This window comes from Odontesthes bonariensis, chromosome 18 (genome assembly GCF_027942865.1).
Source record: "Odontesthes bonariensis isolate fOdoBon6 chromosome 18, fOdoBon6.hap1, whole genome shotgun sequence".
NCBI lineage: Eukaryota > Metazoa > Chordata > Actinopteri > Atheriniformes > Atherinopsidae > Odontesthes > Odontesthes bonariensis.
The window spans coordinates 19,115,569-19,134,345 of NC_134523.1; the positions used below are offsets into that span (position 1 = coordinate 19,115,569).

The 18,777-nt window shown below is 39.4% G+C and overlaps 2 protein-coding genes across 2 annotated transcripts; both read right to left on the reverse strand.

Annotated features, from left to right (window-relative positions):
• Positions 1-4,267: 4,267 nt before the first annotated feature.
• On the reverse strand, positions 4,268-8,117 carry LOC142367169 (uncharacterized). Its single transcript, XM_075449117.1, has 2 exons — positions 7,911-8,117; positions 4,268-6,759 (listed from the first exon to the last, which is right to left on the reverse strand). Exons 1-2 carry the CDS (start codon positions 8,074-8,076, stop codon positions 5,672-5,674), a joined length of 1,254 nt encoding a protein of 417 aa, XP_075305232.1. The 5' UTR covers positions 8,077-8,117; the 3' UTR covers positions 4,268-5,671.
• Positions 8,118-12,261: 4,144 nt separating this feature from the next.
• cart4 (cocaine- and amphetamine-regulated transcript 4) lies at positions 12,262-16,550 on the reverse strand. Its single transcript, XM_075449955.1, has 4 exons — positions 16,439-16,550; positions 16,175-16,338; positions 13,534-13,617; positions 12,262-12,712 (listed from the first exon to the last, which is right to left on the reverse strand). Exons 2-4 carry the CDS (start codon positions 16,313-16,315, stop codon positions 12,605-12,607), a joined length of 333 nt encoding a protein of 110 aa, XP_075306070.1. The 5' UTR covers positions 16,316-16,338; positions 16,439-16,550; the 3' UTR covers positions 12,262-12,604.
• Between the last annotated feature and the right edge of the window lie 2,227 nt (positions 16,551-18,777).

Below are 18,777 nucleotides of genomic sequence, written 5' to 3' on the forward strand. Positions count from 1 at the left end.
ATGTATACTTACTTGCACATACTGGAAACGTAGCTCTTTGATTCTGTCCGAGTTACGCTCAAAGGGAAGCTTGCTTCATGCGTAGCTTCTGGCGACGGAGGACTCTGTCTATGGTGGCCAAACTGACTCTGTCAATACCTCCAAAATTGATGTTGTCAGCTATGACTCTCTCCTTTATTTCCCTGAGTCTGATGATGTTGTTTTCCCGGACCATGTCCACAATGAGGATCTCTTGCTGTGCTGTGAATAGGGGAGCCCTTCCACCATGATGTGGCAATCTTTCAACCCTATAGAAACAAATATGCTTTCACTCTTCAAAAAAAGACTCACAATCTACAATACAAACATCAATGGAAATGTCCAGTCTCCCAAAGCAAAGGTAATGTGGTGAAACCAATTTAGATTGTGGGCTACAAACATTTAGACAAAGTAACTACAGTACATGCCTGTTGTGTTCTCTGAATGCCCGAATTATGGTGGACACTGAGAACCTGCTGAGGTTGGGTTGGACTCTTAGTCCAGCTTCTCTCAGTGACATTCCATGGACAATGACATGGTCAATGACAGTAGCTCGCATTTCATCTGTGATGATTGTACGTGGTTGTCTTGCTCTTCCTCCTTGCACTCCTCCTCTCCCTCCTCACCCTCCTTGTCCTGCTCCTCGCACTCCTTGGCCTGCTCCTCGCCGTCCTCTGACACGAACTCTGCCTCTGTCCATTCTGTTGCCGTTTGGCACCTTCAGCAAACTGTGCATTCTAAACTGGCCTATATAGGTGTTGTCACATCATTGGCAGGTGTCTTCAATTTTGAGTCGTGCATTCTCAAGCGGCCAATATGGATGGTGTCACATGTGTCTTCAATTTTGAGTCACCGTGTTTAAGCAATGACGCCCGTGCTTTCATTGTGTTCAACTTTTGATGTCTGAGTCTACCATTTTGCATTGTGTGAGCAAAAGTGTGTTTTAGCAAGTGCGAAAGTGTTTAGCATAAGTGTGAATGTGTTTAGAGCAGTGCAAATGTGTTTAGAGTTCTGCAACATGTGTTTTGGCAAATGCAAATGTGTTCAGAGTTTTGTGAAATTGGAGATTGAGGTGAAATGTGTTTATAGTTAAGCCAACTAGGGGCCTGATTTATTAAATGTGTTTAGGCAACTGGTCATTGTGTTCACAGATCTAGAAATTGTGCTTTAGCAATCGAGAAAAACTGTAAAAGGTTTGATTGGGTCGACTCAGTCAGTCTTGGTCAAGCAGTGCTGGGGACGTGTTACGCACCAAAAGGGCAGCGGTGACAGACGCTCGCTGACAGCTGAAATCCTAAAAAACATCTCTATAGATGTGAAGCCCTGACGGTCGAAGTATTTGACACATTTCTGACAGCTGCTGTCTTGTAGTTCATTCCTCTGTTTTTGACTATTTAAAGATGTTTTGGGATAGGTCTAGCCGGCTCGTTAATGGAGTTATGTGAGAACTCATAGAAAACTGGGGATGAATCACAAACAGGGATCACTGATTACTAGTGGAGACTGCTTACAAACTGTTGCAAAGGTCTGAACTTCTGTGAAATCAGGTTGAGAAAAATCCTGTTTCTGTTTGAAACGACAGCTGTTTTATTCGAGCTCCGCTGAATCTCAACTCTGCTGGGGACAGCAGGATGTTTAAACCACAAACTGGTTTCAGTGCGGTCTGTTCTGATCTTTACTGGCTGTTTATGGAGGGTTAGCGGACATCAGCAGGAGCAGGAGGACAAACCTGCTCGGTGCTGCTTCATTCCAGTCAGTAAAACCACATCCACAAAATCACGATGGCGTCACTGCGTCTCCTCTTCATATTCCTGTATTGTTCCCTCTAAATATCCGAGTATGTCATCCACGGCTGTGGTGAGCCGCTGGCTGATGAAAACCTTCAGAGTCTAAAGTCTGGACATCTTCACACAGCCACACAACCCGAAGGATTCGTGTGAAGGTGGTTTCAATCTCCGCAGCTGGGATGAGCAGACTCGTGATAACTTCCAGGTTTTATTTAAGAATAAAAGCTGCCCAGTCTCGAACTAAACCGCTGATTATAAAGCACAGAAGATGATGGAAATGACTGGATCGGCTCACTGGGTTCAAGTCCAGAGTGGTTTACTGATCAGCATTTGAAACGACAGTCAATAAAATGTGTTCAAGGAAACAAAAAGACAACAAAGACACACACATCATGCAACAATAATAAACGGATGCAAATCCACCACAAAAGACTCAAACTGGCAAAAAAGAAATAAAAGAAGAATATGCCAGATATGCAAGACAACCTCAGAGTTAAATAAATGCAAAACACAACCACATGACATGCAAAATGAATCAAAAAGGAAGAGAAAAAAAGGCACACCATGTTGGTGTCCTGCTTCATAATCCATCCAAACGTGAGTAAAAGCAGAAGTCATGGTTGTTGGCCATGACTTACAAAGTCAAAGAGACAATTTAATGTCCCTCACAGGTTTCATTCTCACAAATTCATCACCTGCAGACTTAAATCAGACTGATGTGTCAGACTTTGGTCAGAAGGTGGCAGCGTTGCTACTAAAATATAAAGAATGGTACAGTTTACAGTAATATCATAACACCCAACACCTCAGTAACACAGCCTCTTCCTTAAAACTTTAGTTCAGACTTTAAAAAGTGTAACTTTGCCCTGCCGGCTAACCAACTTCATCCATTCAAACTTACATGTCTGAAATGTGTAATGCACCTAGCCTGGCTGATGCGTCCACAATCGCGATGAGATGGTGGTCTGGGAACTAGGTGTGCATTTTCTCATATTTGAGGCGTGGTTTACGAATGCCTAGAGCCGTTTATTGGGCGCTACGAATGTCTATCAAATGGCGTCAGGTTCTTCCCATGCTGCTTTGCGCGCGATTCATAGCCAATTGTATCACTTATACCAGATGACGACAGAAATTCGACGAGGAAGAAGAAGAAAAAAAAGTAAAATAAAAGTAAACTTGCGCTCTAAGCTACTTAAAACACTTTCTAAGGCTGCATCGAACGGTAACGTTGTGTCCGCTGCCATGTTGGATTAACACTCTACAAGCTTCGGTGTAGCGAAGCTACACCCCCCACGACGTTCTGTGATTGGTTCCCAAACTCAGGCAAAAATAAGGGCGGTGGTTTCCAGGCTGACTTTGCTTTGAGAATGAAATCGCGCGCAAAGCAGCATGGGAATTCCCAGGCTATAATGCACCCTGATTATTTGCACAAATTCCTTCGTCTTCAACAATGAAATACTGCTGTTAAAAGTTGTTTTATTACTTTTAGTTCAGTTTAACTGCTGATAGACTTAGAAAATACCATAAATACCAAATACCAATTAAAAAAAACAACTGAGATTTGGTACAATTTGGCTGTTTAAAACAAGAAGAATTACAGAACAATGAAAATGAAATGATAAAAAGTGGATTTGATTTAAGCTTCACTATCTGTGCTGTTAGTGAAATAAGCTTGATGAAACTTGATGAAATCCACATATGTGAATATGTTTAAGAAGTTATTTCTCTGTTTTCTTAACAGGACAAAAGAATCTTGCTTTTTGCCAGATTGCCTCATCTTAATAAGACAGACAAGGCAAATGATTAGCATGAACACCCTGCAAATACGGTATACATTTGTCCACGTGTCCAAAAGCCCAGAAACTGTGTGAAAGTAACATCTTCAGTGCTCGTTGTTTTGAAGCCAACCTGCTTCTTTCATACCTAACGCTTACCAACAGAACTTGACGGCAAAGTGTAAAAAGAAGACGTCCTGGGAACCAGAGTGGGTCACTTAGGGCTCAAGCTCGATTCTCTTGTGTGACAGTAATACCAATGTTCACTCCCTTCCTACAACCTTATAAGCATGTTTGGACATGTTACAGTTGTACATTAACACATTTGTGACAGTTTCATGTAATACAAAATGGCCGACGCAGACGTGCAACAATTTTGGGGCCCAGAAAGTGAAGTGATCTCACAGCAATCAAACTGGCATGTTTTTGGGTTTTTTTTTACCGTGGGACAACATCTCTACACATGCATTGTATTGAAGGGACAGAATTTGTTCCAGTCTCCCTACACACAAACCTGTATTTATAAAAGGAGAATTCTTTGGTTCTTTCTTTGTAAATATGCGCAGAAACAAAACAGACACTTACAGCTTGCTCTTTTGTGTGATAGTTATTTTCAGTTTCTTTTTATTTTGTCTAATTTAATTGCGGGGCTGTAAATAACTGCAGCTACACATAACGGTCGTATGGATGGATGTCCGCGCTGATGGTTGCTAAAACAACTTTTAGTAAAGAGTGAATGTATACATCAGTCTGTTTTTCTGGCACCAGATGATTGTCGGCTTGTGTGCTGCTTTAGGTTTCACAGGATTGTTCTTCTTGAGCTGTGGATGGAATTGGCTGCAGCCCTTTTTTTCACTCTCACCTGTAATCCGATCATTTCTTTTCCACCTCTGCAGAGTTCTTCAAACACACAAACCACTGAAGTTTTTTTTTCAGTTCTGTAGTTTTAATTAGGTTTTATTGTAGTTTATAAATATCTACATTCATTCATTGCTAAAGATTTGAAATCAGGCTTATGCGTTCAGTTTGAGAGGGGATCAGATTTATAAGAGATATCTCGCATTTGCACACAGTTTAACCCTTGAGTGGTCTTAACATTCTGTTTACTCCCCTTGTCCTATGGGTCAAAAATGACCCGCCCTACCAAAGCCCCAAAATAAAGCAACTTAATTGAATTTTAAATCCAAAATCTATTTTGTATGATGAAAGCACCTGTTATTTATCTATTCAACTCAATTCAATACATTTTTTATCATGTATTTTTTGTTACACAATACAAAAAGACAATCACCAGTTTTCAGGATTACACTTTTTAACCACAAACTAACTGTCAGTTGGACCAACAGTTTTCTTGTTTTCTCAGTTTTCTTTTACATAATAAAGGTTTATTATTGCTATTATATAAATGTGAAGTAATTACTTCTAATTAATTATATTGAAAGGGAAAAAAACATTGAACTTTTTTCTGGTGTTTAAATGTTTTTATAATTCACAGGTCAAAAATGACCCATAAGACAATCTTTGTACCCTAGTGGTGTACAGCCCACATGGAAACATAAACAAAAATAAAGTAGGACTTTTTCTAATGATGGGGTCCTTTTAGGAAAAGTCATAAAATTTCAAGTTGGAAAAAGATAGTTTAAGGTATTTTTTCTACAGCTAAACATGGTAGTGGGTCACTTTTGACCCGCAAGACAACAGGAGGGTTAAGTCATGAAATGAGATGGGGTTCTGTTCATCTAAGCTAATGACAGAGTGACTGCTCCAGGGTCAGCTCGCATGCATCAATGCACCTGTGAGGTGTGGCGGCTGCTGATGCTGCTCTCGCCGTCACACTTGTGGTTCTTGAGCTGTTTGCGCCAACAGAATCTTTGATCACAGACGCCGCAGCAGAACCGTTTCTCCCCCGTGTGAACGACCATATGCTGCCCCATGTTTCCCCGTTCCCTGAACTGCTTTCCACAAACCGGGCAGCTGTACGGTTTGTCTCCTGTGTGACACTGGAGGTGCCGCAGCAGCGTGTCCTTGAGGCCGAACACTTTCCCACACTGAGCGCAGGGGAACTGCTTCGTAGCGTGACGTCCTTCGTTCCTAACGGGGAGCGTGAAAGAGCAGCAGTCGGACGGATGTTGTGTTTGGCAGTGACGTGGCGGCTTCACTGACACACCGATGGACCCTGAGCTGATAAGGCCATTTAAACATTTTGTTACAAATGCTGCACCTCAGTCTTTGCTCTCTTGAATGTGTTCGCATGTGTCTCTGAAGCTGTTTTCTCCAGGGAAACCCTCTGTTGCAGACTGAGCAGGTGAAACACTTTTCTCCGACGTGACATCGCAGGTGTTCCTGCAGGTAAGCCTTCCGGGAAAATGTTTTACCGCAGTCAGGGCAACCAAATGACCTCCCGTCATTGTTAAATCCCATATCAGCTGCAAGGATTTCAGTTTGAACTGTGGAACTGTGTGAAGTCTCATCTTCAGTACCTGGTTGTAAATATCCGTCTGTTTCAGCAGGTTCAGCTCCATCAGCAGCAGTTTCCATCTGTTCAGCTGCCTCTCTTGTTTCCTTAGTGCAGTGAAGCTCTGCACTGACACACTGGTGGTTTTTGAGCTGATAAAGCCAATTAAACCTTTGGTCACAAGTGCTGCAGCCGAACAGTTTCTCTCCTGTGTGTCGCGCCAGGTGATGTCTCAGATGCACCTTCTGTATGAATCTTTTACTGCAAAACGAGCAGCCGAACGGCTTCTCTCCGGTGTGGATCCTCATGTGCGTCTTTAGATTTGAGTTTTGGCTGAATCTTTTTCCACACGCAGAGCAGCAGAAAGGTCTATCACTCCACTCGCAGCCACTACTCCTCAGGAAGTTTGCATGTGACTTGCGTTTCCTGGAAGACTTGCGGTTTCCTCTAACTTTTGTTTCAGGTTCTGGAGTTGTGTAATCTGTATCTGCTGCGCCGCAGTCCTCTCCTGTGAGAAACAGTGAGTGCTGAGGTTTCTCTTCATCCTCTTCACTCTTCACAGAAACAGGACTGAACCCTGCAGCTTCAGCCTCCTGCTGGGCTTGAAGCTGCTCGTGTTCCTCCTTAATGTGTGGACGCTCTGGATCCACCTGGTCCAGCTTGGAGCTCCCGTCTTGCTGCTCGGGAGGACAATCTACTTTCCTCACAATAAATCCGTAGCCATCTAAAGGTGAGAGTAAAACACAGACACGCAGCCAATAATAAAAAGTCTGAGAATTCCCTTTGGCAATTTCTGACATTCAGCCTGAGAATTTAGTGGTTTATTTCAGTTTAGCAAACACGCCACTGAAATGAATATCACACATTAAACATTCAAGATGGATGATTATATTTCATATAAAGCATGCCTGCTCTATTGGATGGATAATTGTAGAATATCACAGAGTAAAAAAGTCACAGGATCACATAATTATTTAATTTGAATTTCAAGATAATCTTTCATCCTGCTCGGGTATCAGTTGACTGTCGCTGCTTCTTGATGCCGTGGCCAGACTTAATGAAGTTAACTTTGAGAAAAAGTTTCTGAGGCTTACGTCAGCGTGAACTGAATGACATACTTTAGTTGGTGCATTTAAAATATCTAAGATGTAAATTCAAAGAACTTTAGAAAACATACAGATCATTTATTTGTGATATATTATTATTGTGTTCGCATGTTAGGTTAATTGGTGACTCTAAATTGACTCCAGGAATGACCCTGAGTTGGATTAAGTTGGTATAGAAAATGGATGGATTGACATTATTATTGTTGTTAGTATCATCATTTTAATATTGGTGATCATAATAATGATGATATTATTATTGTTATTAAGAGTAACATTATTATCATTGTCTTTGCTGTTATCATAATTGTTGTCATCATTATCATTCTAGGATCCTTGTTATTATCATTACTATAACTATTACTATCATTGCTTTTAATATAGACAATGTAAATATTTTTGTTAGCGTTTACATAATTATAATTATTATCACAAATCTATTCAAATTTAAAATATTATATAAACATATATATATATACACTCACTTTTTGGAGTAAGGAAAAAATTAAGAGAGAAGTTTTTGGAACAAATGTCATGCATGACAGTGGATGGAGCGTCAAAAAAAAAAAAAAACACGAGAGAAGTAAAAGCTATTATTTTGAAGGCCAGTCGGGCTGGACATCCGGTCACTGTGTGCACCCTAGTGTCGCAACTAACGGTGAATTATTTATTGCTGATTGACGGTTCCGTTTCCTCCAGTTTAAGCTCGACTTCTTTATGGATAAAGTTGTACCCTGAAGCTGTGGACTTAAGAGGAAACGGAGACACCGACCTGCTCCACCTCCATCGGGCTCCAAACGAGCCTCCAACAGGCTGCGCTGGCGCTCTATCTCCCCCTCGTACTCAGCGATGGCTCCTTCGAAAAGCCCGAAGATCTCCTCCGCTGCGGCCGTCAGGCGCTGCTTCACCAGCGCCCTCAACACCTGCGCTTTTGACATCTTCACTCAGCGAAGCGGTTTCCGCAGCCGCCTCTTCCTGCCCCTCCAGCCGCTCCTCCCGCTCACACGGCAGCAGCCCCTCCCTCCCTGGGTTCCCGCTGCCAGGAGCTGCTCCCTTTCTCTAAAGTCGAAACAATATGTTGCATTTCAACACATATAACCCATCTAACTGGTTTAAAGTTAAATCACACATCATTGTATTTGAATTTATTAAAAACAAACTTTATTAAAAACAGTGTATTATCTAGAAAATCTTTCACACTTTTTAATAATTTTACTATAATACCATATAATATATTAATAATATATAAAACATAATAACGTATTGTCTTATTATTAGTGTCTTTTTTTCAATATTTTTTAGGACACTCATAAAACAAAGTAAGCTATCTTTATTTTACTAATCCAGCATATAAATTAGTAGATACACAGCCATGTACTTACGTTAAGTTGTTTCAATTTAGCCCACAAGAGTACAATAAATACACTTCAAATTCTGCTTTTCTAGAATTTAATTACAACTAAAATAATACTTTGCGGTTCCAATATAGTAAACTTCAAGCTAATTCATCATTACCACACTTTGAGTTTACTCAGGATTAGTCTGGCTGCAATTACACTCGAGTACGCTAAAATAAATGTGCTTGGTACATTTACTTTTTAAATTTTTAGGTTCTCCATCCTCTCTGGGCTGTGTGATAGGACACAATGTGATAACACCCGCCAACCCTGCTTTCAACCCACAAGTTCAGTTGAAGAGCTTTTACCCTAAATAAATGACTGATTACACCTTATTTTAGGCCTGAAGTTACCTCAAATATAGCTTCATAGTGGTGTACTGGTCTCAGATCTGAAGTTTAAACCAGTTGTGATCACACAGATAAAGATCATGTTACCTTCTGGAGGAATAAAACTGATATAGTTCATATATTAAACTTTAAGATTTGTGAACAATGAAAAGTTGTAGTAATTACTGCAGCTTATCTCTGAGGGCCTGACGCTGGAAACTAAATGCCATCCTGTTCATGATCCTCAGTGATAAGCCTTTGTCTGTTTGACGATTACGTCAAAGGTTCTCTGAATCAGACCCAGCTAGTTCTGATCGAATGATCGGACTGAACGGAACTGCTGAAAACACAGCAGGAGGTGAACATGAACTGAAAACAAAATTAAATCAAATATCAAATTTTCCACACAAGGTTAGAAAAACACTGTGAAAATAAAAATGCAGACATGCACAAAGTAGGAAAATCTCCAGATTAAGTGCAGTATTTTATAACTGCTTAACATGTGCTGAATAGCTGCTGGTGAATCTGCTAATGATCCTGAGAGGCAGTCTAACTGCTAATCATTATTCCAACTAACCTAAAATAGGCCTATTGTTCCATTAGATTTCCTTATCAATCTTCAAACTGACCTGCTAATCTTTTTGCTAAGTGGCAAACTAAGTAATTTAACTGACCTGCCGAACAGTTTGCTAAGTGAACCTTTAATCATATTTGAGCAGGTAATCACTCTGCAAATAGACTTGGTAATCAATGTGCTGATTCGCCTGCTAATTAATTAAACTATTTAATTTTCTAATCAGTCAGCTAACTGACTTTCTAGCCCAAAAATAGCCTGCTTGATTAATAATTACTACATTTTTCCAAATGCTAATCAGTTGGCTAGCAATAGCGTTCGCTACCTGAGATGCTAATTGCTAACTGACCTGCTAACGGCATTTAACTTAAATTATAGGCTAATTTTAAGCTGGCCCCCAAAGTTAACTAAATTTGAGTTGTAACATTTTGGATTATGTAATTTATTGGGACGAAAACACATAAATGTTGATAAATTGACTAAATATTCAGCATGTTAACTGCTTATTGATCCACAGTACTCCAGCTGTTGTCGTCAGTGTCAGAGTAAATCAGTGTTGGAGAGAAGGTGGTGGCTGCTGCTTTCGTGTCTTTTTTAGGAGAGTTTGTCAGCTGTTGAGTGATGAGGCCTGTGGGCTGATCAGCCGCACCGGGGGTCTGATTAGGAAGGACTGATCGATCAGCGATGAGTGATTGGATAAGTATGCTGTTTCTGTTGGTTTACAACTGTACTACATTAAACACAGTTTTAGTATGAAGTCAGAGGGAATCCTTCTGGGGAGCTTTTGACTGATCCCCATGCACGCTTTCTTGGGGTAAAATCAATTTGGGATATTTTGTTCTTCAGACCATTTTATATGACACATGAAAGACTATAATATAAGGCTATAATATTGTATGCGAATGTAGTTTTAAAACAAACCAGCAAAGAGAAACTCTTATACTCCTTCGCTCCATAAGCTCTTCTTGTTCGTTTCTCTGCCTCTAGTCTCATATTAAACAGCTCATTTGTACTGAAACTGCCAGTGTGCGCTTTAACAGTTGAAATTTGTTTTTTAACTCGTATACAGAATTTAGTTTCAAAGGATATCTTTGCACTTGTATCTTGGTCTGCATCTTGCAGAAAGAAACATGTTTGCCAGCATCCTGCTGAGTATTGCGTGCCTGATGTGCTTCAAAAAGTGTAAGAAAGAGGACATGGTTTTCTAATTTTCAAAAGAAAGAACCAAGCTGTTTCTGTGACATATTTTAAGAGCTTTGAATTGAAAAAAAGTATTCATCAACTGCTTCTGATTAATGGACTACCTGCCCTTCCAACCAAGCTACGTCATTCAAAGAAAACAAAATAAGTCTTCTGGACTGAGATGAATCACATTACTTTTCAAGCATTATCATATACACTTATAACAAAAAGGCCACTGGTGTTAGGGTTTGTGGATTTTTGTGGACTTTGTCTTGGTTTTTCTGGGTTTTGTTAGGTGGGTTTTTATTACATTTCATTCTTGTCAAGTTTTGATCTGGGACTTATTTTCTTTCAGTCATGTAGGTTTCTGTTTCTCATTTCATTCATGTTTCCTCAGTCATCATGTTCTGGTCATTTGCTCCACTTGCTCACTCACCCGTGTTAATGGTCCCAGCTGCTATCTATTCTCTAATCACTTCATCACAGTATTTAATCTTTCTGCTTTCTCTCAGTCTGTCTTAGGTCCCTGTCAGCTCATGGTTTTCCCTGTTGGTTGTTGTTCATGCAAAGTGTCACAGTCAGGTTTAGTTACTTCCTTAGGTTTGTGTTTAGTTACATTTTCCTTCAAAACAAAGTTTAGTTTTTGTTCACCTCCTGCCTGTTGAGTCTTTCTTCTCTCTCCACCACCCACCCTGACAAATGCTTCCTCTAAGATCTTAAAATAAAACCCAGATACAGACAAAAACGGACATTCTTCAGGCATTAATCCTGAGTCCTACAGAAGTAAAGTTACATTTCTGACTATAATCTGATGCTGCTGGTGTATTTTTTGATGATGATTATATAAAGTGGTAGCTCTGTGGTGGACCGTCCACCTATCCAGAGTGTACTCTGGTGTTACCCTGTGAGAGCTGATGTAGGCTCCAACCCCCATGACCGATAAGCTGGTATATAAAAAGGGTGGATGGATAGAAATAAGTAACTTTTAACTAATTAACTTTTCCTAGAAAATCAATGTGTTTATATTGGCATGCAACTGATAGACTGATAGATTCACTTAATTATCAGTCTGTGGGCAGGTGGGAAAAAAAGCAGATTCTAATCTGCATAAGAAATTCTGTTCATTCATTTAGGATGGAGGAAGCAAACTAATGAGTTCCCCAACTTTTGCTTGTGGTACATCACAGGTTGTTTAGCTGCAGAAAAGTCAAAGATTTATAGACAAGCATGAAGCAGAGATCAGACACAGGATCATTTTCAGTAGCTGATTGGTGTAAATTAAAACCATCTTCTCATTGGCCGCCTCAGGCACATCTTCAACTGCAATCCTTCAGGACTGAGGAAGAAGTGCTCTAAATGAAACGCGTAAACTCACGTTGCAGTAAGCCTAGACACCTTTATCTTTAGGTTGAGACTCAGATTGCTGAGAAAACAGTGCCACCATCAGGTCAGACTTTGAATTACAGTGCTGCCATCTATAATGTTTATCAAGCACGCACTAACTAAAAACTTCTTTGTAAAGACAAACACTCTTTAGATAAACTTTATTTTACACAATTTCTGACAAACATTGAAATACAAACAGCTTGAATGAAATGATGAATTACAGGTGCGATGCTGTGAAAAGTTTTCTCGTCTGAATACGACAACAAACAGTCAGAACTCTGTGTGAAAATAAAGTTTATCTGAGGGTCATATGACACTCCAACAGTCTGAGTTCAGCCTATCAGGTGTTGTGTAAATTATGAAGTCACTGGAGTCGTGCGGCTTTATGAAGAGTCTTTATTAACAAAAATAAATTAATCTGAAGGACGGACACAGAAACTTTAAAACAAAGACAAATATGCCGAAACACAGCCATGTGTATGTATGTATCTTTGTGAGGACAGTTTAAGAAGTCTGTTTAAGAAGTCAGACCTGATTTTAGGTTCACGTTTGGAGGTTTTTTCCCCACAAATACAGAAGCGCTAATGAGTGTGCGTGTTCAGTAGCAGCGCAGGAAGAAGGTGTTGCAGGCCGTTCCCCTCAGACAGTCGCAGAGCCGACCGATCCGGGGGCCATGTTTCATCGCACAGCGCTCGCCTACGTCACACTGAGGGAAGAACACAGACGAGCTTCAGTTTGATGGGATTCAAATGAAGATAAAGACAAAAAATCCAAAGAAAATATAGCTTAAAAATTATTTTTATGGTCATTTTTTTCAACTTTGAAAGAATCTTTTTGATATTTCTGAACTTAAACTGTCACACGAGCAGGTCATATTTTGCTGCATCTTCTACCTTTGAATAGATTTGTGATCAAGACTAATTATTTCCCTCCTGCCAATTTAGTGACACAAGGATTTATTGTTAAAAGAAGGAGGAGGTTATAATGTACAGGATAACCGGGGAAGGTGAGCGTTCAATAAGGAACACTCTGCATGGAGCTGTGTCCAACCACACAGAAAAGTGACCATTGAAATTACAGTTCTTGTTAACCCATTGATTTAGATTTGGACCTAGGCTTGTTTTAATTCCCTTCTGGTATTTCCAAGATGGCTGATGATGGATGAGATTCATCCTTGATGGTATTTTTTACATTTAATTGGCAATAGGCTTACTAAGCATTGCACAGTGTCCATCTGTGAATGTGAATCTCATCACTGCTGATCCGTCTGTCTCCTCAGGGGAAGGAGACAGGGCCTGTCGTCATCAAACGCTCTCCTTTGAGTGAATATTCATTCATTTTTGTCTCTTGTTCAGTTATTAAATTAATTCAATCCTTCACAGTCGCACCTTCATAACAATAGTGTCCAACTACTCTCCAGTGATCCAACGAATTAACTCCAGTCATCCTTCTTCTTCTATTAATACTGCGTTACTAGTTGTGATAGTAACTGCCATGAGGTTTGACATCTGTCAGTCATGTTCTCACCCGTGGGATGACGCTGGCTTTCTTCTCCACAGAGAGCCCGACTCTGCTGTCAGCTTCTTCCAGGAGACCCTGCAGAGCTTCGGCCTGAACACAGAAACACAAATACACTGTTTCTAACATCCGTCTCAAGGTGTTTTGGTGCCTTCACATTTGCTACCTATTAACGATGCGTTTTTAAGGAAGTTGTGACACTGTATTGACCATATATTCATTTGTCCAGCTCATTTATGTCTCAGTTTTGGGGACACACCGACTCACTAAAACTGCATGAAAAAAAAAAAATCTGTAATTCTGTCTGTGTGACCACGTTTTTGATTGTTTATTATTTTTGGTTTTGAATACATAAAGCATCAGTTTAAAACTAAAATCAGAATTTGTTAAGGCATTCATCATTAAACTGGTTGACAGTTTCTGACACCTTCTCCTCAGCCTCAAAGACAAGAATGTAACAAAATTTCTTAACATTTGCTTTTATCTCAGTAACAGCGACTGGCTAACATTAGCTCACTGAGTGTTACACTGTGTATCCACAGCAGGTGTGCAGGTCCATAACAGAGTTGTAGTTGAGCTGTTAACACGTAAATACCGACCACCATCATCTTGCACTACCTCCTGTACATACTGTGTTTATTCTGTTTTACACAGTAAAACCATGACTTTTCTTGTCACTTAGCCATTATCAGCTGGAGTTCTCATGTTTTGTTTCTTATTTCATGATATTCATACTGTACATACTTTTGCCTTGTAGTATAACAACAAAAGTCTGAGGTTGTATCATAAGTAACATGTAGGCAGCTGGATTAATTAAAACAATATAATCTAAAATGTCAAATGCACCCAAAGTGGGTTGTTTAGTTTGTTTAGCCTTAATCTGAAAGACTTTGTTGATGATTGTTGATTATCAAAAAAGAACCAGTGAATAGAATGTCATGATCCTTTAAAGCCCAAATTAATCAATTAGTAAAAACTATGAAAATTAATTTTAATCGAGACCAAGTGATAATTAATTTCAGTTTTAGCAAACAATGTTTTCCCCCTCGAGATGTTTATCCTCTGCTGATACACGAGTTTAAGTCAAATTCACCTATTTTCTTCATCTCCCTCCATGTTTCAAGACATTTGACATTAATCAGACATAAAAAACAGAAAAGCCAATCAAATGAACATAAAATTGTGGGGATTTTCCTAAATCCTCAGATATTATAATGGAGTTCGGTTCGTATTTGAGTGTTTCTGTGGTTTCCTTCACAGTGACCTTTTAATGACATTTACGGATCTTCACCTCAACGGTATAGATATTCATCTTTTTCTTAATATGAACAGATAAAAATCAAATATTAACTTTGAGCTCGGACGCTCCTTCATCACCTTCATCATCAACTAGTCTAAAGAGGCCAGTTCTGTAGATCTAAACCGAACTTTATGACCTTTATTATACTTTGACTCTTGAAAACAGTTTAAATATTCATGATGTCACATCAGTGTGACAGGATGAAAACTTTGTTCGGACTTTTATAATCTACAACTTAAAGTTTTGGCCCTAAGAACATATTTATTAACTTTAGTGTTGATTTTCAGTCACTTTTTGAATATTTTAGTCTTCTACAAGATCAGTTATAATTAATCTAAACGTATAATTTGATCAAATGTGATCACCATATTTAAATATGAAGTCAAAGTTAAAATAGTGGAGTCGTCTGTTTATTAGTTACAGTTTGTTCAGAAAACATCTCAGTAACAACAGTGTATTTTTTACGTCAGTTTTATTTGACTGTTTTCACACATTTTACCACCATATTTGACTCTGAAACTGTGTTTTAAATCCTCTCAAACAACAACTATTTCAATAATAACTAATAACCGTAAAAGCTTTTTTAAATCATTTGGACTTTACAGCTTTGAATATTGCTCCAATAAAATTAGTTATAGTTATATTAGTTATATATTCTTATAACCCCCCAAAAATGAAAATATATTCATGATTCTTAATATTTAACCATCTCTCTACATTGAATAAATGTTACCAATTTATCCTAATCTTAAATTTTTTCCTCTATGATATATTTGAACAGCATTACTTTTACTTATTTGTTTCTTATATCAGTAAAATGTTAAAACCTTCATCTGTTTGATTTTGACAAAGTCGACTTGGATCATTTCAGCTAACGATTAAACAATCTTTTATAGTTTATCTTAATTTTAATTCTGGAATGATTTCCTGATTCCCAAACCAACCACCTCGATCACTTCTAATCCACCCAAATTACTCCAGACATTTTAAATCCCAACCTTGTAGCCTTGATTTACCCTCCATCTACTTTTACCAATATTGTTTTACAATCTCTAAAAATATCAGTTTTTATGATGTTTAACTGTTATGAACTAATTACAATTTATGTTTTAATTAGTTTTTTTTAATTTACTATCAATCTGTATTAAAGCTCCTCAAATGATTCAGTTTCATTAACTCCAATATGAAAACGCGTTGAGTTCGTATCTCATCTCACTCAGATAAAAAAGGATGTTGTTACTCTGCAGCATCGTCTATAGTCCGTGCCAAAGTCTGAACACAGATCACAACTTTAACGAGATGTAAAGGGTTTCTCTTCCCGAATAAAAACCTCCCGCAGAAAACACTCACCAGTTCGCTGGTTGTGAGTCCGAGAATCGGCTCGTCTGGTGCAGACGGCAGCTGATTTTCAGATGACCTTTCACCCTGACAGAGTGACGTCATCACAGTCAAGCAGACGGACAGGTAGACAACTGCTCGCATGTGCTCCATCTCCAAAAAATGTCTTAAAAAACCTAAAAAAAGACCAGAAAATTACACACGCACCCACATATTAAACTGTTTCTACATGCATTAAGAACTGAGAAAAGTTCTGTAAAATGGACATAAACTCACTTTAAATGCCACAGAAATAATTCCCTTTTTTTCTTCTTCGGTGGGGTCAGCTCCACTTCTTAAGTTATCCGGCAGCCTCTTTCCTTTCTTCTTACAGTTTTTTGTCTTTCTTGTCCCCTTCCTTCTTCCTTTTAAGCTCCCGTTTCTCCCGCTCTTGTATTTATACCGTCTCCTCGTCCTCGCCCTCCTCCTGCTGTGATGCTGTTGCCTCAGATTATTCATGTATTCGGCTCATCAGATAACGTGCGTGGATGTGTTTTCCTGTGATTGATGGTGTGTCTGTGAGTTAATATTAAATGGGTTGATGCTGAATGTTTACATGGAGGCGCCTGCTGTACAGAGGTCAGAGGTCAGACTGTGACGCAGAGCTGAGGGTGAGAAAAGAGAAGCAGAAGTTTGTGGTGGTCACAGGTTAAAATCATCTGTTGTCGTCTCTGCTCATTGTGTCTTTGTAACATTTTTCATCTTTTTTGGGCTTGTTTTGTTGTGTCTGTGACCATTGTGTTGTCCTGCGTGTCTTTTTATTTGTAGATTTCTTTTAGCGTTGCATCACTTTGTAGTAGTTTTGTGTCTGATCATTTTTGTCATTTTGTCCCTTTTGGAGCATTTTGCACCTGGTTGTATTGTGTGATTGTGTGCGTGTTAGTGTTTAATTTTCTTTTGTCTCTTTGTGGTAATTTTCTCTCTCTCTGGTTGTTTTGTTTGTCTCTTTGACGATGTTGGGCATCCTCGTCTTAGTTGTTGTTTTGTGTTCTTTATGGTGATCTTTATTTCAATACGTTAAGTCTTACTTTAACTGTTTTGTATCTAAGTTGTCATATTGTGTATCTCTGTGATTAAAGGGGAACTCCGGGGCATTTGAAGCGCGTTTCCATTGCTAGAGGTTGTCAAATACTGATAGTAGGACACAGACTGGTGCAAATCTGCGCTCCCTGTGTGGAGATTTAAAACATTACAACAATACATGCCCAGTAATATTGTTTTAATGTTTTAAATACTTGAACACAGTTTTTCTAGAGAAGATAATTGTTTTGTATATGGGATTACGTCCATCGACTCTTTTGGGCTTTCACATGCGCGCGCATACCAACAAGAGGTAAGTGACATGCTGTTTATAAAGTTGTTTTGTAACGTCCCCATGCCAGTAATGTGAGAACCATGCATATGGTTTTGATGGTAAGGCTTGTGACTTTATTGTCGGATGGTTTATAAAGTGGTGTGACGTTTCTGCAGTGTGCAAGTTGTTGTTTTACGTGGAAGGGTTAGCGCTTGCCCCTTAGCCACCACGTATTAGCCTCGCATGACAGGTTGCGCAAACAGCGCAATCTCCACACAGGGAGCGCCGATTTGCACCTCTCTGTGTCCTACTATCAGTATTTGACAACCTCTAGCAATGGAAACGCGCTTCAAATGCCCCGGAGTTCCCCTTTAAGTCAGGTCTTAGTTGTATTTGTCTTTGCTAATTTGTTCATTTGTGGTCTTTTTTGTGTCGTAAGTAATAATTTTGCACTGATTTAGTGTGACTGTCTTTGTTGGGAGATTTCTTTTATTTTAATCATGTCTTGTCTCTTTGTTTGAAGCATTGTTTCATTTTAGTTTTGCTCGCTTTGTGTCTCATTTTGAAGAAATGTTGTGTCTCATTTTACCATATTTGAGCAGTTCCACTGAAAAGAATAAATTTTTCAACAACATATCGCCATTTTAGTTTGTCACGATGTCGGAGTGTCTGATTTAATCCAAAACTGAATTATGTGGCTGCATATTAAAGATCTAATTACAAGGTGCTGACCACAAACATGAGGCTAAAGAGAGCAGCACACACATAATGCACTTTTCTAGTGGATCAATCTAATACCTGGACACAAACAGTAATGTCTTTCTCAGCCTCCGTCTCCACCTGCTTGTTAAACTGAAGCGCCACGTCCTGTCACGGGTCAGAGGTCAGAGGTCAGAGGTCAGGGCTAAGCAGCCCTGAGGACTGTGTTTATCACCCATTTGAATTCTGTTTGTTCACATTTCGCTCCGCAGTTGAAAGCAGTCGGCCTGATGCAGCCGATCTCAGGGCAGGTCCGAGCTTAATGATGACGCAGGAGGAAAAGGTTTGTGCCCTTTTCCTCGTCTGATTTGCATCGTGCTGCGACCTGCAGCTCAGCTCATTTGCTCTCTGCTTTCATCTCTACTCTCATTAACAGCTAAATGTCAAACCACTGAAAGCCTGCTATCTCCACACCAGCTCAGCTGTGGCTGTTTTCACATCTGACGGTCTCTTTCTGCACAAAGCCACAAAGTCTGAAACCTTCTCTCTTGACAACCTTGGGCCCGAAACAAAGAAAATGTCT